The sequence below is a fragment of the Gobius niger genome (assembly GCF_951799975.1).
Source record: "Gobius niger genome assembly, chromosome: 2".
NCBI lineage: Eukaryota > Metazoa > Chordata > Actinopteri > Gobiiformes > Gobiidae > Gobius > Gobius niger.
Genome location: NC_136853.1, coordinates 17,703,897 through 17,731,532, shown reverse-complemented (window position 1 = coordinate 17,731,532; position 27,636 = coordinate 17,703,897). Strand labels below are relative to the sequence as shown.

The following is a 27,636-nucleotide window of genomic DNA, read 5'->3' as shown; positions in this document are numbered from 1 at the left end:
TGGTCCCAAAGAGGGGCAGAGGTGGTCCCCCTGGCTGGGGATGTCCCACTCCCAGTGAAGTTACGAGGCAGGTCTGAGGATAGACGAGTCCGTTCAAAATACAGACGTGTGTTTTTGTTCTGGTCATTTTTCCACCAATAGAAACAATAGAACCTTTGAAATAAATACTTTATTTTACTCATCAGGTAAATGGTGACACAGTAAAGGATTTTAATGTTAAAAGAACTGATTTACTTTGTGGTGGTAACATTTTCTTGGAGCCAGATTTTCCCATGGGTTGAATGGTTCTTGTTACTAGTCACTGGGCATCGTGCTGCAGCAGGACGGGTGGCGGGGTGGTGGGGGCACTGAAGCTGTCCTTGCATCAATGAGCCTGTTGATCAGTAAAGACCACTGGACTGGTAATGACAGGGTTCAGCGATCAGGCCCGCTCCAAATAAAAGCTCGATTTTACCCGCACTCCTACTTAAGTTCATCCACCCACTGATCCACCGCTCTACCTCAAGCCTCTGCACCTGCGGATACGCAAGAGATCATGATTTGGACTGCTGCTTTTCTCATGGCTGTTCTCTCTTATGTTGTTGCAGGTGAGATGTTGTCTTTTTCTTCATTGTAAGGTTTAAAAAAAATGGTACATACAAATATCCTATGGTCAATGTGCATTTATCTCTTCCAGATGACTATTGTTACAGTGAGCCGCACTGTGGTAAGTAGTATCTTGATTTATAGAGGGTATGTAGTCACAGTAGGAGAACAAAAGAACACTGGGTTATGGCATTTATTACTTTTTTTTTTAGCCTTCCAGCTTAGGGTTAGGGTTTAGAGTTAGGGTTATGCTTAAGTGTATTGTCAGAGCTCACAGCCTATATGCCAGTGTGATACCACATCTGAAAGCCGAGACCTTGTAGTTACTCAAAATATGTGTTAGATCTGTGTGAGTGAAACACAACTCACATCACATTTGCCGTTCCTAACCCTAATCGTAAACCTAACCCTAACTTCCTCATCAGAGGGACGACAGGTGATGAGACACTCAGTCAGGGTTAGTCAGGGTTTAGAATAAAAATGGGAAATAAGCTTTAGAAAGGTTGTACAACTGGTTCAACTTCAGTTCCCACAGTGGAAATACAGACAACCCGAGTAGTATCTTAATTTCAAATGACAGCAAGTTGTATAACGCGTTGTGTTGTTTGAGGCATTGGTCAATTGAGGGAATGCAAGTGATGTCATAGCAACGGCAATGTAGCTGACGAGTGTCAAGTGTACGTTGTTATTTGTTGTGACAGTCAGCCTGAGTGTTACGTTTAAGATAAAAATGTGTCATTGGTTCATCATTTTATACTTTATACATTTTAATCAGACAATGTCATTTATGCTTTAGCAATGAATCAAGTAGTTTAGACATAATTTAGCCCAATTCCGGTTTGTTTTAGACCTCTAGTTCCTGGAGGTACTTTTAGGTACATTTCACGAGGAGGCGCTTGGTGTGAAACATTTGAGAACCACTGCTCTATGGGTCTCATCCAGGGGCGGAGCTGGAAAAAAAATCACAGGGTGGCAAGCAGGGTCAGGGATAATTCTCTTGTTGAATGTTTATCGTGGGGGTACACAACTTTTGCTCGATCGCAAGTCAATTTTTCCATTTTTTCTGTCCATAAAAAAGAAAAAGAAGAAAGGAGTTGGCACTTGGCTCCTTATTTAGCTATAAGTTGTTATAAATCTTTGTCCTGTCAGAATCGGCCTCTGTAAGCACCCAAGTAGCTTCTATGTGAGACATATCGATTATACAGACCATAAAAACTATTAAATGAATCAGGCTTTGGAGATCTGGATTGCAACTAGTCCTTGAAACAATGCATTTATAAAGTGCCAGGTTAATGACTACACTAGAATGTAGACCGTTCCAGACGAGGACAAAACCTGGCTGACATCAATGGGGTGGCATCTGGGGCAGCCACCTCGTTCCACCCCTCTAGATCCACCCCGGTCTGATCCAAGGTGATCTCAAATGACTCTGACTCAGCTGTGAAAGCAAGTAAGTTCCAACAAAAATCATAAACGCTGCAGTTGTCGCGCGTCTTTCCACAGATCCTTACGCGTGGGGGGACTATTTTCACTCCTGTCACCCGTTACTTGAAGAACACCACTCGCCGATTGACCTGGACCTCCACGTGAGCCGGGACACCTCTCTGGACGCCGTGTACCTGGAAGGGTTTGAGGAGGTGCAAGCAGGACACTGGACGCTGGAGAACGATGGACATTCAGGTGAAAATATGAGCAGGATCATTTAAAGATCTCCTCCCGGGGGGTCAGCCAACGGATGTGAGTGGCTGAGGCGGTTGATGGTTCTGCTGCTACAGTAGAAATAGGGCAGAGTTACAACATGTCACTGTGAAGTTCATTCATGTGCGAGAGGAAGGGGAGAATTTGACTTCCTGACTTCCTAGTGGATGAAGCTGTCCTTCAGTCACTCAGACCTGGCTCGGGTCAAGACTCCAGCGTTCCTCCTATAAGGCAGAACTGAGACTTACGTAGCGCAATGTGACTGACTATTGCTCCTGTGTGCTGCAGTGGTGCTGTCTGTGGGCAGTGGGATGTCGGTGAGTGGGGGCGGTCTCCCGGGTCTGTATCACACCTTGCAACTGCACTTCCACTGGGGCGGCCCGGCCTCCAACGGCTCTGAGCACACCCTGGACTCCCGCAGATACCCCATGGAGGTACAGTGGGGTCAGTAGAGAGAGCTGCCCCTCCCTCCCTCCCTCCCTCCCTCCCTCCCTCCCTCCCTCCACACACACACACAAGCCCGACCAGTGTGGGCAAACTCACCCTCTGCTCTCATACACAGATGCACATCGTCAGCATGAAGTCCGTCCATCCAAACATGTCCGCGGCTCTGGCAGATCCTACAGGGCTGGCCGTCCTGGGATACTTCGTTGATGTCAGTACATGTTGTGATTACGGTATTTAGTCTAGAACCAAACCTCTCTGTTAAATAGATGTGGTTATGTCAGTCTTGACGAGGGCTGGGTACTGTTAAACGATACCAGTCTGGCATCGAAAGCAGGTACAGAAAAAAAATCTATCTTTAGATGCAAGTTTCAATGCTGTTGGTCCAGGTACAGCATTAAAGGAAGTGACTTGTTTTTTTTTAGGTCAAATACCGTACATGATTTTGAATTAAATTATTTTTTCCCATTTTTTCTTATTTTTGATCACATTTTTCCCCCAACATTTGCCCCATTTTTCATTTTTTTTTCTTATTATTGCCCCAATATTTTTTCTATTTCTCAATCATTTCCCCCCTTATTTGTGCTCATTTGTTATTAATTCAATTTTCTGTATTTCTCCAATTTTGTTTGCAATTTTCCCCACAACTTCTTCTTAATTTGTTTTTAAAAATGTTTTCATACAATTTTTCCTTTTCTTTTTATTATTATTATTATTTTTATCATTAAATATTTTAGTTTAGGCATCTTTTAGGTATCAGTATTGAAAATCAAGTATCGCTCAAGTACTGGTATTGGAGAAAAAAATGTAACGGAACCCAGCCCAAGTCTTGACCCTTCCCCTCAGGAGTAAAGGTTTAAATCAGTGGAAAGATTCACCAAATGTCCACTGAAATAATACTATTAAGGTGTATGTGGTGAATGTGTGAGAAAGTCGCTCAAGTGCATGTAACCCTAAATCCAACCCCGACCCAAACCCTAATCCTAAACGCTGTCACATGCAAATGAGGGCCATGGTTTTTTCAGGGCCAAACACAATTTTACCTGTATACCCTAACCCGAACCCTAACTCCAATCCCAACCTTAACCTTTACCCCAAACCTAACCCAACCCTAAATCTAAACCTAACCCAACCCTTAATCCAACCTTAACCCTAACTCCAACCCCAACCCCAAACCTAACCCAGGGTAATCTCTTTTCAGGGCCAATCGCAATTTTATGTGTATCCCTAACTCGAACCCTAACTCCAATCCCAACCGTAACCCTAAACCCAACCCTAACTCCAACCTTAACCCTAAATCTAACCCTAACCCTAACTCCAACCTTAACCCTAAATGCTGTCACATGCAAATGAGGGCCATGGCTTTTCAGGGCCAAACACAATTTTATCTGTATACCCTAACCCTATTAACCCTAACCCCAACCTCAACCCTAACTCCATTCTTAACCCTAACTCTATCAGAGTACACCCTGGTATTTCTAAATTGATGCATTAGCTCACAAAAAACTCAATCAGCTGTGTAATGAATGGATTGTTTCAGGTTGCGTATGCAGACAATGTGCCCTTCAGCCACATATCACAGAAGCTGTCCGCTGTGGCATACAAAGGTAAGTGAGCACCAAACCTTCACCGGTCAGTTGGAGCGTCGAGCGTCTTTTTTTAAATTTCTTTTGTGTTTTCCTTGAAGGACAAACGGTTAGAATCAAGCCATTTCCGCTGATGAGCCTCCTGCCCAGGCACAACATGAGCCAGTATTACCGGTACCACGGCAGCCTGACCACTCCTCCCTGCTCTCAAGCCGTGGTGTGGACCGTCTACGAGGTCCCCATCTACATCTCATGGACTCAGGTCAGTTCATCCTGAGTGGAGGGAGCACAGTCGGGGACATGCACAGCCCAGTGGATTATTGTTATTTAAGATATTGATATGTACAAAGCAATGGCACGGACAAGCCAGACGTTTTAAGTGTACATTTGCATTATTAATTTGTATCTGTGCTAATTATAAGTGATAGTCCTACATTGTTCTTTAAAGTCTATCTAGTTTATTATTAGGTCCACATCATTATACCTTGTATGTTGCTATATTAATCAATGGTTTGTTAGTGTTACTAGAATCACTATATACATATACAGTATATATATATATTTTCTTTTTCTGGGGGGTGGCCCTTTTGTCTTGGTTGAGCACATGCCCCTCCAAATGCCTGTGCACGTCACTGATCATAACATCCAGTTTTTGTAGTAAGACATAAAGAATAAAGCAAAACAAGATTAAAACAGGTAAATCAGGACCAAAACAAGTCTAAACTTTAGTTAGATTGGGAACATCTTGACTAAAACCAAACTTATGAACATTTCTAGGGGCTTTGTTTTTGTTCTTTTCAGCAAAATTGGTAAACCCAGATGAAGTTGTACGTCCTATACAATTTTGTGATATATGGTATATAGACAATATTTGGTTGATATATTGTTCAGCCCTTGCAAAAATGAATGAAATTGAAAATAAAGAAAGAAAGAAAACACCTTTTAATTCTGCTCAAGGGTGTCAATGTTAAAGGGATATTTCAGGATTTTTGACATAGGGCCTCATTTCCTAGTTATCCAGAGTGTTGCTGATTTCTGTAGATATTTTTTTTCGTAATTCATGCAGTCCTTGTATCTGAAGAGTTTCGTGGCGCTAGGCTAGTGCAAGGCTAGCACGTTCCCATGGTATCAGCCGCACTGCATTCAAAACAGTCTGACCCGCTCCACAGAGCACCTGAGGCAAATCACTTATAACACCAGACTAACCATATAAATATCTGTGTCCATAGAATAATTTTTGGAATATAACTGACCTGCATCACATGAATGATCGCATTTTGAGGGACTATTTTCTAGCAGATCAATCCGCCGCCGCGTAGCTTATACAACCACGAAGCTGATGCTGCTCAAAGTTATTTTAAATACAAAATGGCTAAAATTATCGACACAAACATTTATATGGTTAGTCTGGCGTTATAAGTGATTTGCCTCAGCAACACTCTGGATAACTAGGAACTGAGGCCCTATGTCAAAAATCCTGAAATATCTCTTTAATGGGGAATAATTTTAAAGGACCTAATTACAGTTCTGTCTGTTTGAACTTACGCATCAAATAATAAAATGAAGCCACTGCAGCTCACTTTCTACCATGTTTAACTGTTTATCTCTTTTGTCTATTTTGAGTCTCTTTATTCATAAACAAGACTGACCTTTGTTCGCAGCTCGCCCAGTTCACATCCCAGATTTTCTCCACAAAAGAAGACGCTGAGCAGGTCACGCCTCTACAGAACAACTTCCGACACATCCACCCCACCTTCGGTCGCGTGGTCTCGGCATCCAGGGACGCGCAGCTCCTCAGGGGGGCCGCGGGACGTCCTGCCTGTCCCCCTCTGGCACTGGCCCTCATCCAGACCTGCTTACTGGGGGTTGTCCTTTTTGCACTTTAGCACCACAAGGAAACACTGCAGCAGCAACTTGAAGAGCACAAGAGCGGAATGTTATTTTAAAGGTGCACTATGCAACTTTTTATATATAAAAAAGGTTCAGATTGGTTCGTATTTGACCCAGCGGCCGAATGGGTGGTTAGTTTAGCACCTTCACTTTCCATCCCGGTGGCTCCTATGATGCCCAGGATCCATTTGATTTTACATTTCTGGTAGGTTTGTTGAATGGAATGTATATGTAACCGTGGATACGGTTCAATCAGCAGTAAACACAGTAAAAACAATTGATCCTGGAGCGTCCTACACTGAGTAAAGGCGCTATACTAACCACCCAATGGTTAAATACCTATTAATATCAACTTTTTCTCAAACACAAAGTGTATCTTTAAGGAGAGGTTCCAGCCTAAGGTTGATTAGCAGAGGTGGGTAGAGTAGCCAAAATATTTACTCAAGTAAGAGTAATGTTTCATTAGAAATACTTCTACTCAAGTAGAAGTAAAAAGTAAGAGTAAAAGAAATACTTGAAAAAGATTTTACTTGAGTACTGTGAACGCTGAGTAACTGTTTGAGCATAAAAGTCTGATTTATGTTTCAGTTGTGACACAAACAAAACGTGAAATAATATGAAATATTTTCAAAGAAAATACCTTAAAACATATAAAAACAAATCATTATGAAGAATTACATTTTTAAAAACACAAAATAAATCCATTTTACACATCAAAATTAAGATTTGTCACTTTAAGATTTATTTGGCAAGAGGATAAATGGATAAATAAAGGACAAATAAAATAAAATGTGGTTAATTACAGCCCTGAAAAACATGTCTATAGAAGGTGATACTTGTACGTCCCAAGACTGTGAAGGGAAAAAAGCATTCCTTTGAAGTTCATATTCCCCATATAAAACAATGAATACATGTTTATTCAGTGGAAGAATAAACAAGATGACTGTGTGAATAAAACCTGCAAGTTTAGAGACCAATCCGGCCCAAAGAAGAGCCTGACGTGTCTCCTCTTATGCTTTTGATCAGGTTGTCTATGTAACATGACACACAAACTGAGAATGTTCTCTGCCAGAAACACGTAGATTTTTGTTTTTCTCCCATATAAAGGTATCACATATAAGTGATTTTTGAACTAATGTCGCCAGCCACTGATTCACAATTAAGTGCAAGCGAGTGGTATAGGATGTCAAAATGGTGGTAATTCTTTAGAACAGTGGTGATTGTGCCACTGTTTACACTAAGAACCGCTTGGTAAAGATATTTGGCTTTCCGAGCACCATCAAGACTGGACCAATCACAACTCTGAAAGTCAAACTGGAGGTGAAATCTAAGCCTGCAATATTTAAAATGTCTTACAAAAGTATAAATAAAACTGCTTCCCAATACATGTAATCAAAATGGAAGAGGACCACAGGCTCCACCGGAAAAGGGTGAAATACCAGGAGTGGCACCTAGCTGGTTGTTTTCTTGCATTTGTTTAGCAGGAGTATTTCGATCTCCTCTCAAATGTTAAAGGCTTGTTTGTTCAAGGGTATTTTTCAACAATTAAAAACATTTCTAATAAAATAAATGCTCGTATTTGATCTTTGGGTGAAATGTTAGGCGGTGTTGCTTAAATATGGCATGCCTGAATCATGATTTTAAAACTTGCAGTCGGAAACAGAAAGCACATTTGTCCTGGCTAACAGTGTGAAGTGAGCCTCATATGCCGTCCCGGCCTGTTGTCCCATCCCTTCAGCTGTGATCACACCATCCTCCGCCTGTCACCGCCTCATGCTTACACTGCCAAACACTGAGAGCTTTTATGTGCAGACCAGTGCAGCCTGATGTGTCACTGTGTTCAGAGCTGTGAGTCTCACTGTCTCCATGGCCACTGAGTCCGTTTAGTGCAAGTGATATAGGATGTAAAAAGTGCCATGAAGACTAAAACTCTTGTAAAACTCAATATAAACATGTAAAGGGTCCCAATGATCATGAATAATCTTTCCGGTGGTTTATGAAGATGAATTATTTGGAAAAATTGCAATGTATCCAGTGTCTGTCAGAGCAAAGCAGCAACATGTTACGGGTAGGGCTGGGTACCGGTACTTTAACAATACTTGGTTTTCCGATTTCTGAACGATATTTTATTCGATACCTATACATCAATATTTGTCATAGAACCAGAAAACAGAATAATAATGTATTCCTTTTCCTTCCATTGAATTTCTTTTACATTTGTATCATTTATCTGAGGTGAAATAACCAAGAAACTTACTTTAACTACCGCCTTTGCTCTGCCCAATCCCGTCAGACCTTGGAAGCTAAGCAGGGAAGGGCCTGGTCGGTACTTGGATGGGAGACCATTTATTAGTAGCACCAGGAAGCCGAGCAAATGTAGTGTGTGTGAGCGTGTGGTGGTGGTCGGAGGGGCCGATGGCGCAGACTGGTTGCCTCGCTTCTGTCAGTCTACCCCAGGGCAGCTGTGGCTACAGTTGTAGCTTACCACCACTGAGTATGGAGTGAATGAATAATGCAATGTAAAGCGTCTTTTGAGTGTCCAGAAAAGCGCTATATAAAACCAATGTATTATTATTATTATTAAAAGGGCGGGAAAAACGCTTTCCACATTTTTCGTTGCTCCTATTTAACAAATTCTCACCTCCCTTTTTTACTCTTTTTCCTTAATTTTTTTCCAATCCCCCCATTTTTCACCTTGTTTCACTTTCTTTTATGTTTCTTCACCCACTCCCCATTTACACCCCCCCCCCCCCCCTTTTTTATACTACTACTACTACCCATTCCTCTCAGTTTGTACAAAACCAGGGACAGTAATTGTGCAAATGTGTTCAAGTCATTCATAAAAATCAAATCACTTTTTGATGGATGTATTCAAAATTTATTTTTCCTTTTCATACATTGTTAATTGTAATAAATAGACATGAGAACAGGCGATATGTCTCCTCTTCCCATGTCAATTCTGCACCTTTTGCTTGTTTAACTTCACACCGCAAACAAATTCTCATAGAATTTACAACTGAAATAATAAAAAAAAAGCTTGACACAAGCTGAATTTCCTGCTACCAGCTCTTTATGTTACAAAGACTGGAGCTGTTACGTGTAGCGTATTTCAGAAACAAAAATATATATATATATTTATATCATATTCACAGTTACAGTATTTACATGTTAGAATTATGAAGCAAATGGGCAGAAAAATGAAGACGTTTCTACAAGAAACAATCTTTCAAAGGGAAGAGGCCTGTGCACCTTCAGAAACCCTCACGATTCTATTCACAGATCCCTGAAATATTTTAAATACTCAGTCTTGTTTAAAAGGAGGAGGATGCATCTTAACAAGTATGAATCCGTGAAGATAAAAAAGATTTGTATCTACTGTACAAGTCATATACACAATATAAACAAGGGGGAAAGGCAACGCCAATGTTGAGCAGTGACTGACTTGGTCTAAACAGGGCTGCGTCAATGCAAAGCACGAAAAGCAAAAGTGCATTCACAAGGTCTATGTTAAAGACGTAGATGAACAGACTACATGAATTTAGCAACACATGACGTTAATACTCACTAATGTTTGATATGGCACTTACATAATAATCTATATCTTTTTTTTAAATATAGTTTTATAGCTATTTTGCTGCTTTCTGGACGTCAAAAGAGAAAGCTTGATTTTCATTGTCTACATGATTGGTTGGCCTTTTGCACTGTGGCCTGAAGGGGGCAGTGTACTCACATTCAGGTCATAAATACTCATTCACTCATCACTCAAAGTCACACAAGCGTGATAATGCAAAAACGTAAGCAGAAAAACACTGGGTTAGCCATAATACAAACTGTTACGTGTCATTTTTGCATAAACTGTTAGGAAGCAGCATGATTCACTTTTAGCTGGTGAACTCAAATATTCCAGATTACATGACAGGACAGGCCAGGGCGATTTACGTTTGCTTGATTTTCAGAAGAGGTAGAAGAGGCAAGATTCAATCGCTCAACTTCAGCGTCCAAGAATGTGCTGTTGTGACAGACTTGTTATTCTGAGAAAGCAGCTAAACACGGGGTCTTAAACCACACGGTGTCGGTAAAGCTCATGGAGGCTAAATGGAATAAGTAAAATACTCCCGCTCGATAAGGAATCATGCTTAAACACTGGATATACTGATGCTGTGAGAAGGGGCGCTGCATGTTTAGTCAATTAGGGCAATATATCATAAACTTTGCATTTCAAAAGCACCGTAAATTGTAAACAATCTGGAGTTTAATGGGTGAAGAATGCTGGAGGCAGACCAACCGCGTCCAGTCAAGTTCTCCTTGGTTCCAGAAAACTCCTTTGTAGAAGGTTAGGCCCGTGCCTTATGCCAATACGGGGCGTGTGTGTGTGTGTGTGTGGGGGTCAGCCGGACTTAGTTCAGCGTTCCCCGACAATTCTCTGCACCGCACAAACAAGGGATCTTCTCATCCTCGATAGGAAACTTGTAGTCGTACGTGATTTCCTCATTGACATTAATAGGCTGTCTGGAGTAGATCACAATCTTCTTTTGAGACTCGACTGTGATGACCTTCGCATAACAGTTTGGCTAAAAAGAAAAGGATGAGAAGGATTCACAGAGTTAGGTTCAGGCAAACAATGCTCCGAGAAAGCAAAACAAGCCGTTTCCTTACATTACAGCTGTGGTTGATGAAGCGGGCGAAGTTGCCGCACTTTGTTGCATCTATAATTGTATCATGATCAACACGGAACATGTAGCTGCTACCAATTCCCTCTTCCTCATAGCGCTTCTCCCGCATATCAGCAATCACCTAATCAAGAGACACGTTGTAATTAATGTTAAAACATTCACAGCAGCATTCCCAACATGTTTCCCTTTTCTCACCTGTCTGATATTTTGCCCCACGTATTCGATCACCATTTCATCGGCAGCGATAGGCTCCTGGGCGAACAGTCCCCAGTCGTGAATGTGCGACTTACAGAATCGAATCTTTTTCTTACGGAACTGAAAGGCACAAAGTTTAGATTAAGGATCGATTCTATGATTAAAAATGAGCAGATTGGGTGAAAGTCGGACACCTTTAATTGATTGAACTTGAGTAAGTCACTGTCACAGGCGAAGGAGGACAGCAACCGCCGCTGCTCAGACCGTCGCTCCGAGCCAGCTCTCGACGAGGCGTGAACCTGAGCAGGGATACTCATTCCCTGGGAAACAATCAAAATCATTTTTAAACACAGTCATTGAAACGGAAAAACATTTTAGACCATTAGAAATATATTACCTGTGTATCAACTGGGGGCTCCTCTGATTGTAGCCGTGTACTTTGAAGGTATTTGATCTTGTCCTTCTTGTCAATTTTGTAGTATCCTTCACTTCGTGCGCAGCCCGTCATGTGGTCCCTCATGCCATCATCTCGCCGCTTTTTCTTCACTCCAGGGACGTTAGTAGGTGCAGAGGAATCAAGGATAAACTCACAACTTCAAATGTGTAAACAACATGGTCTAAGGCCTCTGGTGGTGTAAGAGTGGCCAGGGCTCTAGGTCGCACTTTTACCACCAGAGGGAGCTACTGTTTATCATAGAACAGCCAAAAGCCAACTGTAGACTCTAGAGGACTTAAGACACACTAAAGACCACACATTTTATGAAAAAGCATTAATCAAAGCATTAAAGGATATTTGGATGGTTGACCCACAGTGTGTCGTTGAGCCAGTCGTTGCCATTGTCCTGCTGGAGCATCTTCTCGTATGTGATCTTTAACAGTCGCACATCCTCCTCATCGATGCCTTCGTTCCAGATGTCATAAAGGATGGTCATCTCCTCAAAGTCTGAGCGAGGTTTGAAGTACGAGCGCGGAGGTGTGGTGACAGGAGAGAGACTGTCCAGCAGCAGCTCCTCCCAGCTCCTGCGTGTCTTCCGAGGCTTCACCACCACTGGCTCCTCATCATCATAGGACAAGAAGCCATCTTCTGGAGGGACGACTGTGCGAGGCTTGACCCCGTCTTCCCTAAAGTCCAGAGCGGTGGGGTCGGGGGACTTACCGGACAGATGAGTCTCCAGAGGAATAGACTCAGAGAAAACCTTTAGAGTCTCCTCTTCTTCAGAGACAGCTGGGATCTTCTTGGTTTTAACTCGTGCAGCCTTCTTCTTGGATGACAAGAAGTCCGATGGAACAGGAACATCCAGAGACAGAGAAGCAGCGAGGTCTTCCGAGGCGGAGGTCTGATTTGGCAAAACACTGACAGGCGGCTCTTTGAATACAGGTCCATCATCAAGGCTGGTCGAGGAGGTTTTTCTGTTCAGGCTTAGTGCTGTGGGGTCAGGGAACACAGGTGTGAAAGTTAAATCTCTTCCTGGCGTACGTGGGACACCAGCACTAAGAACAGGAGACTGAGCGGGGTAGGAGAAAGGGCTACCAGGAATGTGAGGGGAGCTAAGCAGCAGACTGCTGCCGGTCAGCGGAGCGTCACCTCCAGGCGTGACGGGCACCGTGTCAGTGCTCTGGGACTTGCCCAGACTGCGAGCTCGCTCCAACAGGTCCCTGCCTGGTGTGCGCGGGATATCCTCGTCTGTGGGGAGCCGAGGCTGCTGGGGAAGGTCCGGCAGTGAAGCAGGGGGCGGGTGGAGGAGGGAGCGCCCCTCCAAAGAGGGGTGCGGTGGAAGAGGGAGGTGCATTAAAGATGCAGGGGGTTTGGGAGCAGAGGAGTTTGACTCTAAAGATGTTAGTTGGGCATCAGTGCAGGTCACTTCCTCCTTTTCACCTTTACCTTTGGCTTTTATCTCCAGGTCACTGTCCACAATGATGCCAGTTGGGGTCGGAGGCCGAAGGTTTGCTACAAGCTCCCGAGACTCCGGCTTGAAGTCGCCACTCATGTTTTGCTCTTTCACTGAAGAAAAAAATATTTTCTTTAATACATTTTGGAATTAACATAATTTCAAATTAAAGTAAGTTATAATTTATACATGGCACAGTGTAAAACAATAAACTAATATTACATCTCACCTGGGACACTTGTCGGTGAAGGAGGCCTGGGTTTCTCCTCTGGCTCTTCCTGTGGACTGGGAGGTCTGTGCCGAGACTCTTTACACTCTTTCTTGTTGTCTTGCCTGTCCTCTATGAAAAGTCCCACTGGGGAACTTGGAGCTTCTTTAGTCTCAGCCTCGCTCTCATCATCAGAAGATGAAGACGATGATGACGACGATGAGGTCTTTTTACTGCCGCCCTCCGCCTCAGTCCCTCTCTCTTCTTCCTCACTCTCCTCTTCCTCCGAGCTCACGTCATATTCAGAAGACCCTGAGCTCTCTGACCCAGAGTCCGAGCTGACTTTAGACATGACGGAGCGCTCCTCTTCTGTGAGAGGTAAAGATAGAGTCAGTTATCGTCAGTAAAACTAAACTTCTTTACAGATTTATGGAGATTCTGTAGAAATGCTACAAATTTAAAAAAAGACAACATTGAGACATTTAGCTTCCATGGAAACAACTTTAAAATGGAAACAAACACAAAACTATCCTGGCTCCTACTGCTGCGTTCCAGGCAACTGGGATTTTTCCCCCTTGAAAATTACGCCGTTCCAGCTGAATAAACTTGGATGTAAACAAAACGATTCATCCTACAACAGTTAGCTCTAAGATGCTAATGTTATATGAACGTTTCTCCGCAATAGATATAATTTAATACATACAAAGAAAAGAAATGTTATGCTGAGGGCTGTGACTAATTTTGATAAAAGGTTTTGTCATTAGCTACACTTCTCCACTGGGGGCCGCCATTGCTGTCTTCATCTGCTTCATCTGTATCTCTGAGCACTCAGGTCATCTCTGAGTTTACAGTAATTACTACTTTGAGTGTTTGCGTTCCAAGGCATTTCTCCAAGTGGGAGGTCGGAGATTTACCAGTAATAGTTGCTTGGAACGCACCATTACAGGCGAAAGTTTCATAGACAAACACAGCAGGTAATAATAAAATTGCTGCCGTTTCTGCTGATGAATTAAAATGATTAAAATTAAATATTAATGACCACAGATAATATTAAATAAATGAGAGAGAGGAGGAGAAAATTTAAAAAAGCATTTCACAAAGACCTGGGACAGATAAAAATACCATTATGGGGAATGAGAGCTCAATATACAATATCAAATAATTTGTATTATTGTATTTTTAAGCCCACTTAAAAATAACAAAACTATTTACCTTCATCTGAGGAATCCGAGTCATCACTTAATGAGTCCCGCTCCTGCTCTTCGTCGCTCTCGTCTTCACTCTCCTGACAATGAGAAAAGGCATCACATCAGCGCCTCAACAGCACGGTGAGCGACATGAAGATGTTAAAGTGGTCCTACTTTATTTGATGAGACTTGCTCTTTGGGCTCAGTCTCTTCTGGCTCCTCCTCACGATCGGACAGAGACTCCTCTTTCTCTGAGGTGTCTGCCTCTTCTCCTTCGCTGTCCAGTTCGAGAGGTCGTGAATGCCGTCGCTTTGCTGCCGCGCTGTCCGCATCCAGCTTGGACTCATCCGCAGGTTTACCTTCCTCCTCCAGCTCATCGTCTGCCGGAGTAGAGGGCCGTGGTCGCTTGTTTTCACTTGTAGCTGCCGCATCAGGTGGACCTTTTCTTTTAACCTGAAAACATCCCAAACATTAAGACACTGGGCGTTCTACAGGGAGCACCTTGAATGTTCGCTCATAGGGAAGATTACCTTGAAGGAAGGCAAACGGATAGCTCCTCGTAAACCAATGCCCAGGCCCATTCCCTCATAGCTGAGACCCTCGCCCTTGTTCCAGTTTTCCAACAGACTGGAGCCCATTGTCTCTTTGGGTTTGGGTTTTTCCTCTTCTTTACCTTCTCCCCCTTTTATTGGCGTCAAGGATGCCTGAGAAAGAGCAATATTTGTGTTTTTAATAGTGCGTTCAATTGATTAATTTATAAAAATCTGATTAATCACAATTCCTTTTAATGTAAAAATCATATTCATTATTAATACTAGGCATGAAACTAGATTTTAAAGCATTTGCAAACATATCATTTACAAACAATTAACTATAGAATAAATATGTGAAAAGGCCCAACTGTGTTTTGTTTTTGCAACACCATCCTGCTGGTAAATTAGTTGCTATGTCATTTCACAATCATTACAGCAAACACATTTTCGGTTATTTTCCTTACCTTAGCTGAGCGCTCCTTCTTATCCCACCAGTCATCGAAGGCCCTGAAGGCAACCACCTCGACCATTTTGCGATTGAGGTCCCTCTTCATGATGGCCTTCAGCTCTTTGACTATGACCAGCAACACTCCATCCACGGTGGCCTTATGAGGGTCCTCCTTTTTAGAGTCATACCCGGGAGGGGGAACTGTTGGATTAAACTTTGGTACTCCAGCATGCTGCCACTCTTGCCCATGTATATCTGATGCACTCGCGTGGGAAGCACTCACTGACAAAGGTGTATAGGGGCCTCCATAAGTGCTGTCTATGTAGTGAGGGTAGGGATAGGACCCTCTAGTTTGAGCCATTCGACTCAGTACCTGCTGCTGCATCTGGAAAGACATTGGGACAGTGCTCCATTGTTCCCATCTCAAACAGTTCATGAGCTCCATTTGCATGAGGGGCATCATGCCATGTTGGTAAGGGCCCATGTGGGGCAGCATGTGGTGGGAAAGTCCATGGGGATCAGTCAAGTGTGGATGTCCCGGGACACCAGAATGAGGGCCAAAGTGGTGGTGTGGGATGGAGTAGCTGGCCTGGTGAAGAGCAGCAAAGCCAGGAGGATGGAGGGCTAACGTCTGCATTGGTGACAATGCAGAGTTAACAACGATGCCTTTGCCACAGTCTCCGCTGGTGATGGGAGTATTGGGCATCTCATCATCAGAGATGTCCATGTCTTCTCCTGATGACTGATGCACCTTAGGACAACAAGAGAGAACTGTCAGAAGTCTACACTAATCTAAAGGTATTTAGGTATGTTATAAATATGAAACAAGTTACAACTTTGCATAATGTAGGATTCTCCTCTGACTCAAATATCAAGTGTGGAGCAACAGGTGTCCTTAAACTACAGTATGAAACTGCACCGTCACCATCCACCTGTTCACTTTTAGGAATAATTTACTTTTGTTTGCTTCAGCAGTATACATTTCTTGCTTTATATATTTTCTTTACAGGTCACTTCATGCAGTTACAGATGCACAAAAAGGAGTTGGTTGAAAAAAGAAAGCTTAATAGGTTTGGAAAGCTAAATCTAAAATAAATAAATTTCATCATTAGCAATAATTATAATAATTATTATCTACGTTTGTGTTTAACCCCATATCATTTCAGAAAAAAACTTAGAGATCCCATTAATTGCAGCAGTAAAATGAAAGTACAAAGGGAAAAACAAACACATGGGAGTGGCGTTATCCAAATGACCTGCTTGCACTGTTTGCTTTGTGGTAACTTGTAATGTGAGACAAGGTGCTTCCACCAATCGAGGCATTTCGGCTTGTAAAACCAGGAAGTTTGGGTCAACAGTCAAACTGCTTTCCTTTCTCTGAACAAGAATACAGAATGTTTACTCTTCAAAAGCAAAAATGGTTCAGACGATCTGTTTAAAGCAAGTAATCTTGTGCTCATGTGTACAGGAGCAGAAATAAGCAGGTTTCTACTCAATGGGCAAAAACATTAAACGCTACAAAAAGGGAAAGTGTTCAACCATCAACTGAAACTAGACCCAACTTCCCGTCTGTCTAACTGCGACTGCTTCACAACAAAAACAGTTTAGTGCCATTTAGAAGACTGATCACAAAGTATAGTAATAATGTAACAGGCAAATCAGTGCTTCTGTGTCACACAGTTGTAAAATATATGAAAAATTCAAAAGCAGATTCCCTACCGTGTCCATTTTATCCGTAGGTGTGTGGCTCCGATAAGGTCCATCTTTGTAGTCACTTTTGTTCCTCTTGTCCCGCACAGGTGAGCTAATTCTCTTGAGGAGAGAGGCAGTCGAAGGGATGGGCTCATCATCATCGGAGTCCGGCAGTGGAGTTGGACTGATGTCCTCCAAGCCGGTGCTACAAGGACGGGAGTTTTGCTGGCCGCTCTGAGAGCCCCCTGTGTACGGGGGAATAGGGGATAACTGAGAAGAGGAGGAGGAAATGGGACTTCCTTCCATTCGCACCTCAGTATCAGAGTCTCGCTCGGCAAGGAAAGGCAGTTTTGTCCTTTTTTCCTTTAGAAGCATCTCAATTCGGGAATCCAGACTATTGCGTTCTGCATCCATGTTTGGGGAGCCGGGAGAGGGGCAGCGTTCTGGTGTTTGGGGGGGTGGTGTAGTTGGTTGAGGAACAGGTTCAGGCGGGGGCTCAGGTATAGGGGGAGTTTCTGGCCGATCTTTGACCGGTTCAAACTCTGTAGGAGCTGCCGCAGGAGGCTGGGGTGGTCTCAGATACTCTGCCTCTCTCTGAATTGAGTGAAAAGCAGGCTCTGAAGGGGGAAAGGCAGGGGGAAGAGGAGTCTGATAAGGAGAGAAGGCTGACTTGAAGCTCGGGGTAGTCGGGGTAGTCGTTGTGTAGGTGTATGAAGGCGTTGGTGGTGGCGGTTCGGGTGGAGTGGCCTGCTTGAAAGCTTGCTCGGACGATGAACTCCTGTACATGTTACTTCGATACTGGGGTCTCTCTGGGCGACGATTGTATGCGTCCTGAAACTTACTCTCATGCCTACGGGATTTGTAGCATCCTGAGCTCTCGGCCCGGGTGGACTGATATGCAGGAGTCGACTGTCGAGAAGAGTAATTGGAGTCTTGAGAGAAAGGGGTACTGGTCTGTCGCGGGGTATGAGGTGTTCCCTGGGACTGTGGCGTGTCCTGCCTGAGGCTGGAGTAGCCCGTCTCCAAGGACATGGGAGTCGTGGAGTTGCTGGGTGCCGCAGCTCCTCCAGTAGCACTACTTTCAGACAATCTGCGGATGGGCTCACAGGCCTTAGAGAGAAACATAAGAAGAGTGAGGCAGGCGAATTTTAGAGTTACTTCAAAATGTGTCAACATCAACCACACTTCCTTGACTGTGAAGTTATCAAAAACATAAATACAATTAAAGATAATAACAGCAAAGTTCGACCGCAACAGAGTATTCAAATATTAACTATACGTCATTCAGGGCATAAGAAAGAACTAAAGCCTGAGCTGCATCACAATCCCCTCTTATAAAGTGCTCAATTCTGTGGAATTGTCTTCCTAATGCCACTCTGTTCTCCAACTACTGCATGGACAAGGAGGACTACAGGTATGCGGCACTGAAAATGTTAACAAGTAGTAGTATTGGTAGTGCAGTATTGGCAGCAGTTAGCGCTCATGCTTCACATCTAGAAGGCTCCGGGTTCGATCCCCGGCCGAACTGGGCCTTTCTGTGTGTTTGCATGTTCTCCCTGTGTCTGCGTAGGTTTCCTCTGGGTACTCCGGTTTTCCTTCCTTAAGTACAATAGCCAGAATGAAAGTGTGTTTGCCAGTGTGATCGGAGGGGCAGACGGCACAGATTGGCAGCCTCGCTTCCATCAGTCAACCCCAGGAGCAGCTGTGGCTACAACAGTAGCTTACCACCACCAAGAATAGAGTGTATGAATAATGACTACTACGCTTTGAGAAACTTGGGACCACAAGCTTGTAAAGTGCAATACAAGTGTAAGCTATTATTACAATCATTATTAGAAGAACCAAAGAAATGGATCTTGTAAAATACAAAACATTGTACCAAAAATGCAAGAATAAATACTGTACATTTCATAGTGTAGAAGTAATTACCAGTAAGGCTTCTGCCAGACTTCGAGGGGAGACTTCTCTTGCCTCCTCACCACCAACAGGTAAGGTCCGCGGCGTGTAAGTGCCATTCATCAGAAGCTGAAAATACCGGAGGCGATTCTCACCTAAAGCACAAATGGCGCATGCTGCATGACATACAGTGGTAAAAAGCTTCACAAAAACATTTATACAAAAATCAATATACAAAAAATTTTACCAGATTGGAAAACTACATCATTATGAAGAACATTAAGTTATTTGGCAAAAAGTTAAAGTTTTACAGTAAAAATAAGTATAAACATATTATAGTACTTGGCATCTGATTTAAACCTATTAGCCTTACAACAAAGAAAACTGGCTGGGATTGTTTACAAGTGTGAAATTAGGCACAGTGGGAATACACAGCACCCTCTGCTCTGGGCTTATGGGAGCCGCTGTAGTTTGAATGAAATTCAATTATCTGATTTCCAAGAAATATAGTATGAAAGAGATACCCTTTAAACAGGGCACAAAATGTGGCCTTATGAATATTCACACAGAATTACTGCTACAACTCTAGTCTACTGCTACAACTGAATAACAGAGACATTGTTTACCTTTAGGATCCAGCTCCACGTGGATGATGTTTCCCATCACAGAGGTGTTGTGAAGTGACTGCACTGCTACTTTGGCTGATTTAACAGATTCAAAAACAACTTTGGCAATTCCCAAGTGCTTCTTGTTTTTAGGATTATATAGAATCTCCACCTCTTCGATTTCCCCAAACTTTTTGCACATGTCAGTTAGAAATCCTTCTCTTATGTTATCATTCAGTCGAGCAAACGTTATCTCCTTTGGTGGAACCGGCCCAATGTAGCAGTCATCAATCTGGAAAACAAAGTTGAAAATGTGGTCATGTGTGGTCTTGGTGACTGTTAAAGAGCACGTGACTCAACTGAAAACAATACAAGAACGCTACCACCACTGGGAGATGAACCTTTTGATCAAAAATATGAGCGTTTGCGCGGATTTATGCAGCAATTCAACATCCTTAAGATGAGTAAGGGGGCGTGTCTGCAACTTTTGACAGCATCGTTCCCACATGGAACGGCTGGCATCAGCTCTGCACATCTTGGTGAAAGCCTTACCTTAAATTTGGGCACCGGTAAGTCGGTCTCTTTGTACTTTGTCCAAAGACGACCGATCCTTGGGTCTCGAACAGTATCCACAGGCGGTAATCCCGAGTTCTGCGTCAAAAGAAAGCATGACACTGGTGTTATCCGTCCCAATAACAACTCCCAACTTGAAAAGTAGATTGACGGTGTTCGGACAAAGTTCTCTATCACAACAAACTCTATCGACACTCCGCGGGGCCATGGTGATAGCCCCACTGAACCCATCATGGAGGTCGGCTACTTTGTTACTATTGTATCCACGGTAAAGGCGGAGGTCCACTTACGGGCATAAAAGTCTGCCCATCGTAGCGATACAGTTTGTGTGAGCCTTTCTTCAGAGCTGGGTCGATAATCAACTTGTAACTTCTCCAGTGGTGAATCCGCTTCTCTGCCGAGCCAGGATGACTGTCCATGCCGTTCGCCAAACCTGAAAAGACAGAGCGACAATATCCAGGGTAAAGCAGCGGCGCTTGAGACGGTGCAGTTAGCAACACCAATTCTCCACATAGCCAAATGCAACAAATGCACGTTTTACCATCAAATTCACACAACAAGACTGACAAAATGTAGCGCGTATCCCAGCTACGGAAACAGGCGGAGAAGGGTTGGAGAAAGAGGGGAAAAAGAACCAGCTTACTTGAACTCTGTTTTCTGCCATGGTCTTCGTTCAATCTGTTTCTCTCCCCTTGCTTGGACATGATTCGCCCAGAAGATAAGTATTTCTTTAATTGTCGAAAAGACGAATATGCTTTCCTCTCCCCGCTTACATTACATGGTTTAGCTTGAAGAATACTGCCTCCTTTTAGGCGAGAGCCAACACATATTGTGCCTCTGGTCTGTAGCTTCTGTCTCTTCCACAATACACCACTAGGCTTATCCTCCTATGATATGCTGCTGGTCGCACATTCGCCACAGCCAGTTTCGTCGCTCCTGGATCTTATATACTCAGACTAAAATGTGAAAATGTTTTGGATCACACACAACGACATTTATATTTGTTTTGCATAAATCTTTTTATTTAAATTTCTGCTAATTTCGTTCGTGTTTGTGTAGAGAATGTGCTTTCTGAACGTACCCACACAGACAAAGTGATCGTTTTAGATATAACGCAACAAATATTTTTTTTTTGTCATGTTTTATCAATGGGCTGTGGGTTACACTAACATTTTTTATAAGCAGGCAAATTAATTACAACCACCAAAGATAACAGTGACATTAAATGACTATTTCACGCTAATGTCCAATTTATTAAATTTGCAACTTGTGACCTAAATGTAGTTTTTGATTAGATTTGTTGTGAAATAAGAGTGCTTTTTGTTTGACATTGCCTTGTATTCAGTGCTAGGGCAATTGGCTGGTTAACAGAGGCAGAGAGGCGGGCCAATCAGAAGGCAGTAGCAGAGGAGCTGACTGCTATTAGAGGCACAACTCAGGAGTCCTTCAACAGAGAGCAGAGAGAGGGGGCAGAACGCTCTCGGCAGCCATTTTCCTGAAACAGGACTCATGGCCTATGGGGTTGCTTTGTTCCTAAAGGGATCTTACACTGACCTTCTTTGGACTATGATAAAACTATGATTGCTCCCTTTAAAGGATTGAGAAGAAGGAAGATAGCCTAATGTTATGGACATTTTTAACCTTTTTTTCCCTCTTCATGGAATCCATCTTTGTCTTAACTAGGTCAAGGCACACCCATAAAAAGTATTTCTACCTTTTAAGTGAAAATATGAAAATGTTTAATAAAGAACTTAATTGTGTTAGTGACAAACAATTCTTAGAGAACACAGTCTCAAAATATACCAAATGTTTAATGGCAGATTGTTGGCACTGTACATGGTGGCCTTGTAGAATAGCTGATGACCTATGTAAGTCATTTTTTAAAAGTATCATTTTACGTCATTTGAGGCATGCTTTGCTCAAATTAAGGCTATTTCTTTGCTTTGTCAAGTGAAATGAATTTGAGGTAACATTTTTTTTCTTCAGTTCTACGGTTGAATAGTCTTTGCATACCTTGGGTTGCTACATATCTTGAAAGTTGAAGGCCTTTAATACAATGTGTTTGTTTGATTCATTGTAAGTAACTTTTATATTCTTCTCTCAACAGCAGGGCTTTGGCAGTCGTTCCCTTGAATGAGAAGACAGCCTTATATGCTACACAGTCCTCTGTGTATGCTGGCTGTTGTTGACCACTTGGTTTTTCCAAATCCAAGCCTTCAAAAAGGTATTTAGTATCTTTAGCCTCATAGCTGTCCCAGAACAGCTGCTCCAACGTTTAGGGCGATTTTGCCCTCCCTCGACTCCCACTTTCCCTAATCTTGGACGAGGTCCTCTTTAAAAAACATATTTACCTTTGCTTTTTGAAGCAACATTGACAGCAGGCCTGAACGCAAGCTCAGGAACAGCTTCATTGTCGGATCTTCAATTAAAGTGTTTTATTGCGGGCTGAATGGGATCGCCTGGAAAACAAAACAAGACAAGAGGTCAATTAGCACAAGAGATCAGCTTCTAGGGAAGAAAACGCAGATTCGGTCTTGTATCTTGAAGTGTCATCTGACTGGGCAAAATGCAAATCACATCTCCTCTTGAAGACAGGATTGCAGTCAAGTAGGCTCTAACTTCTTCCACTTAGCTGTAGCCTATACACATGGAAAGGTAGGCACATTTTCTTGTCTTTAAGCCGTCTAAAGCGCAGGCTGCGTTAAATAGGTTAGGGGCAATGTGCACGTCTGTAAATTCATACAACTATGTGCTTGCTCAGTTATTAGGTTGTGTTCAAAACTTACAGTCAGTATTCAAATATGTCCCCAAAGACTTAACCCGTCAAATTGATTTAAAAGTCATTTCTTGTCTCTCTCCCTTCTGCTCCTAAAGACCACTGGAGGCGTTAACAACCAGTTTGATCATTGCTTTCCTCGCTATTCTCAATCTCAAAATGGCTACTTCAGAGACAAAGGACGGCGGTGTTGAGTAAAATGTTGCTGCGCCATTACTGGGTGAGGCTCTTTCAGGCTAGTCGACGAACATGTGGAGCTCGTGTCATTGGGGGAGCCGGGGAGGTGACCGCTTCTTGTGGATTTTTTTTGAGTGTAAAATATGTACTAAGTTTTAACAAACAGCCGAATACGAGCGAGAAAGAGTAGTCTGTCTTTACTGCGCTCTTTTCGGTCTGGCTGCCGCGGCGGTAATCTGAGAGCTTTGGCCGGTTGCCATGACAGCCGCGCTGCCATATAAGGTCATCGGGAATGTTCGACGACAGCGGCGGAAGCGCCCTCAGTATCGGAGCGAAAACAACATTGGCGCCTGCTCTATCTCTCCAAATGAACGCCACACCAAATACAGCCTTATTGTGTCTGTCACGGGCTTCTGGTTCGGTTCTCGTGAAAAAAGAAACCATTTGAATTAGCCGTTTGGAAGCGTCTTGCAGAAACACGCGTAGTGATGCGTGTGGCGTTTGGGCGCGTGTAATGGCGTTTTAGGATTTACTCGGGATTGCATGGGATAGACGATTAACAAAACGGCGTTGGTGAAGTGGCAGATGCGAGGCCTGTTTTTTCCAGTTTGGACTGCCCCCTGCGCTCCCCGGCTGAGCGAGGGCGCCGATTATCAAGAGCGCGCATTCCTGTTTGCTGGTCACGAGGCTTGTGTAGTTCAGATCACCCAACCCCCACTAATGTGGCGAGGTAGGGGCCGCGATGCCAACGGCTGCACACACTTAATTGAAAAAGTGACGCCTTTACTGAATATGTATCACTCATTTGATCTCTAAGGAAAGGATTATTCGCCTAAATGCTCCTGTTTCAAAAGGGAAACACGCCCTCCAGCTCCATTCCCCGTGTTGTCATGTTGCCATTTCCATTACGCAGAACGGGACTGCCGGGTATTTCCACAAAGAGGATTGGCCTTTCACAGGTCAGCCGTCTTTATACTTTGGGGACGTCATTTTTAGCAACCCTCTTCATAGTTCTTTCTGGCCGTGTCTCTTGTTGAGAATGCATGGATTGACAGGATTAGTTTGCCCTCACTGCCATTCACCCTTTAAATCTGTCTGGTTGAGATGGAACATGATTGTTTATAAGTGACTCTTTCTCTGATCCATCAAACCACTGGCTACTGGATTGTATTTATAACCAGGCACATTCTTGGATTATGTTGTCTTGATAAATGTGGGTATGTTTTGTTCCCTTTCTTCTTTCAGTGTAAAAACTGTTCATACTGCATGCCATGTACAGAGTGTTTATGTATTTGTCTTTTTTGCTTTAAATAAATAGTCTGCTTTGTTTGGGAAGTAGGTGTTTTCTTTTTAAATGCTGGTTTAAACTTTAAAATAACACATACACACTGCACTTTTCATGAAAACACTGTACTGTGGCCTAAAAGCCTAAAAGACACCAAAGACTTCATGTAATACATTGTATTTTACATATAGTTATATAAACATATCTAACTATATATATACATAACTTTTTTTTACCTCCACTTTATGCCTAAAATAAATAATACCTATTAGATTATAAATAATGGTCATTTGCCACAGAGCAGGCAAAGATGAGCAGACGTTTTCTTTTGTAACAACAGCTGTATCACAACTAAATTACTAAAAAGCAGAATAAACAGCAAATTGCTTGAATTGCTTAAAGGCACGTGGGAAAGTCGTTCTACGGTTGAAGCGTTGGAAACATTTTTATATAGTCATTTTAAAGCCAAAATAGGCAATATAATGTAAATATTGCATAGTGTTTAGATTATGCTCTACATACTATGTGTTATTTCAATTCTCTGTAGGCCCACTACTGAAATTGACACTTTCCACTTTGTTAAATCCTTATTCTGGCAGTTTTTTTCTTATAGATCACACCAGAAATGTTAAGAAAGTAAAAGGGACAAAGCAGAGCACCAAATATAACAGGCCGTCACACAGTTTGCTCTGGGTGCGGCCATTTACTCAGTCTATTTATTTATTAATTGATCATTCATGACATTCTTGCCTCATGCCACTTCTTGCAAATGCTCAAGATCCCTCCCAGTATTGACTCATGCTTGTATGAGGAAGCAGCGACTCTTCGCACTGCCTACAGAGATGATTTTTTTAGAGAGCCTATAGGCCAGGGGGGGGAAAGAGTGTAGGGGGTCAACTCTAAACATTTCCAATTGAACAGGAAGAGGAAGTGGTGAACCAGCTCAGATACCTGCTAAAACATGAGGCTCGTCTCTTCTCGTTTGACACCGCCTGTACATCAGCTCAGCGTTCACAAATATATAGACGTTGCCATGTATTTGACTTAAGCCGGAGAGAGAGCTAGAGTGTATTTGTGGCTGTGGGATCATCACTAAAATGACCAGCAATGGTAAAGCTAAAGCAGGCGATGAACTTAAAATTGTGATTGTGGGAGATGGAGGCTGTGGGAAAACATCTCTGCTGATGGTCTATGCCAAAGGTGACTTTCCAGAGGTAAGGGAAAATAATATATCTTTTTCTTTCTAAATATCTCCTGGTAAAACGATGTATTTTATAGACTTATGCTCCATCGGTCTTTGAAAAATACGCCACCACTATATCTCTGGGAGGAAAGGAGATAAGGCTCAACCTGTACGACACAGCAGGTGAGGCTCACATTGAGGATGCTCAACTCTCATCATCTCGTCATTTAGGAAGCCCGGTTCATGAAAGGCCAGTGTGACCCAAAGATGTTTCCCAGAACCCTTGGTATACAGCTTACAACTATCGCTCAGGTTTTCTTGAAATACATTTGCTGAACCTATTGTAGGAGGAAGTCCTGTTGAGCACCAAAGCCGGTTTATCTCTCACAAAACTGCAGCAATGATGAGTGTGAAAGGAAACTGAAGGCAGGATGTGGTTTGCTCGCATGCAGCTTCACTGTGTGTCTTTTACACAGTGGCTTCAGGGAATTTTCAGACCATTTTTATTTATCTATGCCTATACACTCAAATCGGTCAGACTTTAAAGAACATACCCTTTCTGCTGCTTTCTGTTCATAACTATGCTATACAAGTCGAGGGCAGACTTTTTATGAATGAAAACAAAAGCAAACAGACACAGCAAAACCTTGAACCTTCTCAGTGTCAGATTTCAAAATAATGTGTTTATTACCGCAGTCACTGAAGGGTTTATTAACTTTCCTCTTTTATAGGTCAGGATGACTATGACAGATTGCGACCACTTGCATATCAAGAAGCCAACGTGGTTCTAGTTTGCTTCGATGTGACTAACCCCACCAGCTTTGAGAACGTCCTGATAAAGGTATGCGCCACTGGATGATGCATAAAGAATAATGTGGTTCAACTGGACTATGGGGTTTGCGCTCGTTGTACTTCTCTGTAAATGATTGCAGGAGCTTGGTTTGTTTTCTGCATTACAATAATTAACTCCATTGTGGACATTGACCCCATCGCTCACACAAGACCCCGCGGAAAGCAAAGATGTCAGTATAACAAGTCAAGACCCATTTAACGCATGCAAAACTCCTTTTCCCAAACAGTGGCATCCAGAAGTAAAGCATTTTTGCCGTGACACTCCTCTCATTCTTATTGGGTGTAAGACAGACCTCAGAAAGGATAAAGAGTGTGCGAGAAAGCTGAGGGCGTTGAACCTGGCACCCATCACATATATACAAGTAAGAAGTGTGCAAGTTCAAAATGTTATATGTATGTATGCATTGCAGTGTGTGTGTGTGTGTGTGTGTATACTTACATACATACATATACACACATATATATGGTATTATTTGCGTTTTCAGGGTGAGGAGGCCTGCAAGCAAATTAATGCTGAACTTTACCTCGAGTGTTCTGCCAAATTTCAAGACAATGTGATAGACATTTTCAAAGAAGCCTCCAAAAGGGCGCTGGTGTTTAGACGAAAGCAAAGAAACTACAAGAGGAAGAGGAAATGCATCATTTTGTGAAATTGATGTGATGAAACTGCTGGACATATGTGGCCAGAGGTGGATGTTGGTCTTAACTGGTTATAGTCCATTCTGTTTTCAAGAAAAGTATGATCATTTTGTAAGGAAGAATTCTGAGAACTCTGAAAAAGATAAACTAATAACAGGCCTATAACATTATTATTTTTGCATGATCTCTTTTTAAAGTTGAATAAATATGTTTTTTTTTTTTTTTATCTATTGGGTGTCTCGTTTTCCCTTTTACAATTGTACAATAATTATAAAACAGCAAACACTAATTGGATGTGAAGGGAGCAGAAACACAACACACAAGTCATTTATCTTTTACAATGGCGCCCACTAGTGTTAAACAAGTTGCTGGGACATGGCAAGCTTTAAAAAAAAAAAAAAAACAGACGCCTGAGATGAAATGTTTTTAATTTAAATGTGTAAATGATCAATTGACTGCAAATGGACACGGTGTGTTGCAGGTCACCTCCAGGCAGTGCTCAGTCTTAAAACACGTGCTGCAGTTTCTCAAAGGTTTGTTTGTAAAGGCTCCCGGCCGTCCAGGATGTATCTGTTGTAATGGCAATTTAGCAGATGTAAGATGTAAAACTGTTCAAACACAA

At 42.6% G+C, this 27,636-nt stretch overlaps 3 protein-coding genes across 5 annotated transcripts; 2 read left to right on the top strand and 1 right to left on the bottom strand.

The window, feature by feature from the left end:
- The first annotated feature begins 375 nt into the window (after nucleotides 1-375).
- car15 (carbonic anhydrase 15) lies at nucleotides 376-6,235 on the top strand. The gene is made up of 8 exons (XM_079552334.1): nucleotides 376-587; nucleotides 677-706; nucleotides 2,089-2,265; nucleotides 2,572-2,717; nucleotides 2,846-2,938; nucleotides 4,268-4,334; nucleotides 4,415-4,575; nucleotides 5,975-6,235. The coding sequence occupies exons 1-8, from the start codon at nucleotides 536-538 to the stop codon at nucleotides 6,197-6,199; spliced, it is 951 nt and encodes a 316-aa protein (XP_079408460.1). The 5' UTR covers nucleotides 376-535; the 3' UTR covers nucleotides 6,200-6,235.
- Nucleotides 6,236-9,093: 2,858 nt separating this feature from the next.
- On the bottom strand, nucleotides 9,094-23,182 carry setd1ba (SET domain containing 1B, histone lysine methyltransferase a; the record flags this gene model as incomplete). Of its 3 annotated transcripts, XM_079582706.1 has the most annotated exons (17): nucleotides 20,746-20,952; nucleotides 20,393-20,535; nucleotides 20,082-20,180; nucleotides 19,551-19,821; nucleotides 18,958-19,079; nucleotides 17,056-18,138; nucleotides 15,353-16,087; nucleotides 14,886-15,059; nucleotides 14,530-14,808; nucleotides 14,381-14,453; nucleotides 13,190-13,537; nucleotides 11,865-13,073; nucleotides 11,469-11,635; nucleotides 11,266-11,391; nucleotides 11,072-11,191; nucleotides 10,860-10,997; nucleotides 9,094-10,774 (listed from the first exon to the last, which is right to left on the bottom strand). In XM_079582706.1, exons 1-17 carry the CDS (start codon nucleotides 20,804-20,806, stop codon nucleotides 10,601-10,603), a joined length of 5,322 nt encoding a protein of 1,773 aa, XP_079438832.1. In that variant the 5' UTR covers nucleotides 20,807-20,952. The 3 variants fall into 3 exon arrangements, with proteins under 3 accessions (XP_079438832.1, XP_079438831.1, XP_079438830.1); XM_079582705.1 differs by lacking the exons at nucleotides 9,094-10,774; nucleotides 10,860-10,997; nucleotides 11,072-11,191; nucleotides 11,266-11,391; nucleotides 11,469-11,635 and having other exon boundaries at nucleotides 11,854-12,497; nucleotides 12,603-13,073; XM_079582704.1 differs by lacking the exons at nucleotides 9,094-10,774; nucleotides 10,860-10,997; nucleotides 11,072-11,191; ... (1 more) ...; nucleotides 11,469-11,635; nucleotides 20,746-20,952 and adding an exon at nucleotides 22,454-23,182 and having other exon boundaries at nucleotides 11,854-13,073.
- Nucleotides 23,183-25,078: 1,896 nt separating this feature from the next.
- On the top strand, nucleotides 25,079-27,039 carry rhof (ras homolog family member F). The gene is made up of 5 exons (XM_079582114.1): nucleotides 25,079-25,554; nucleotides 25,619-25,706; nucleotides 26,255-26,364; nucleotides 26,603-26,737; nucleotides 26,861-27,039. The coding sequence occupies exons 1-5, from the start codon at nucleotides 25,438-25,440 to the stop codon at nucleotides 27,023-27,025; spliced, it is 615 nt and encodes a 204-aa protein (XP_079438240.1). The 5' UTR covers nucleotides 25,079-25,437; the 3' UTR covers nucleotides 27,026-27,039.
- Nucleotides 27,040-27,636: the final 597 nt, after the last annotated feature.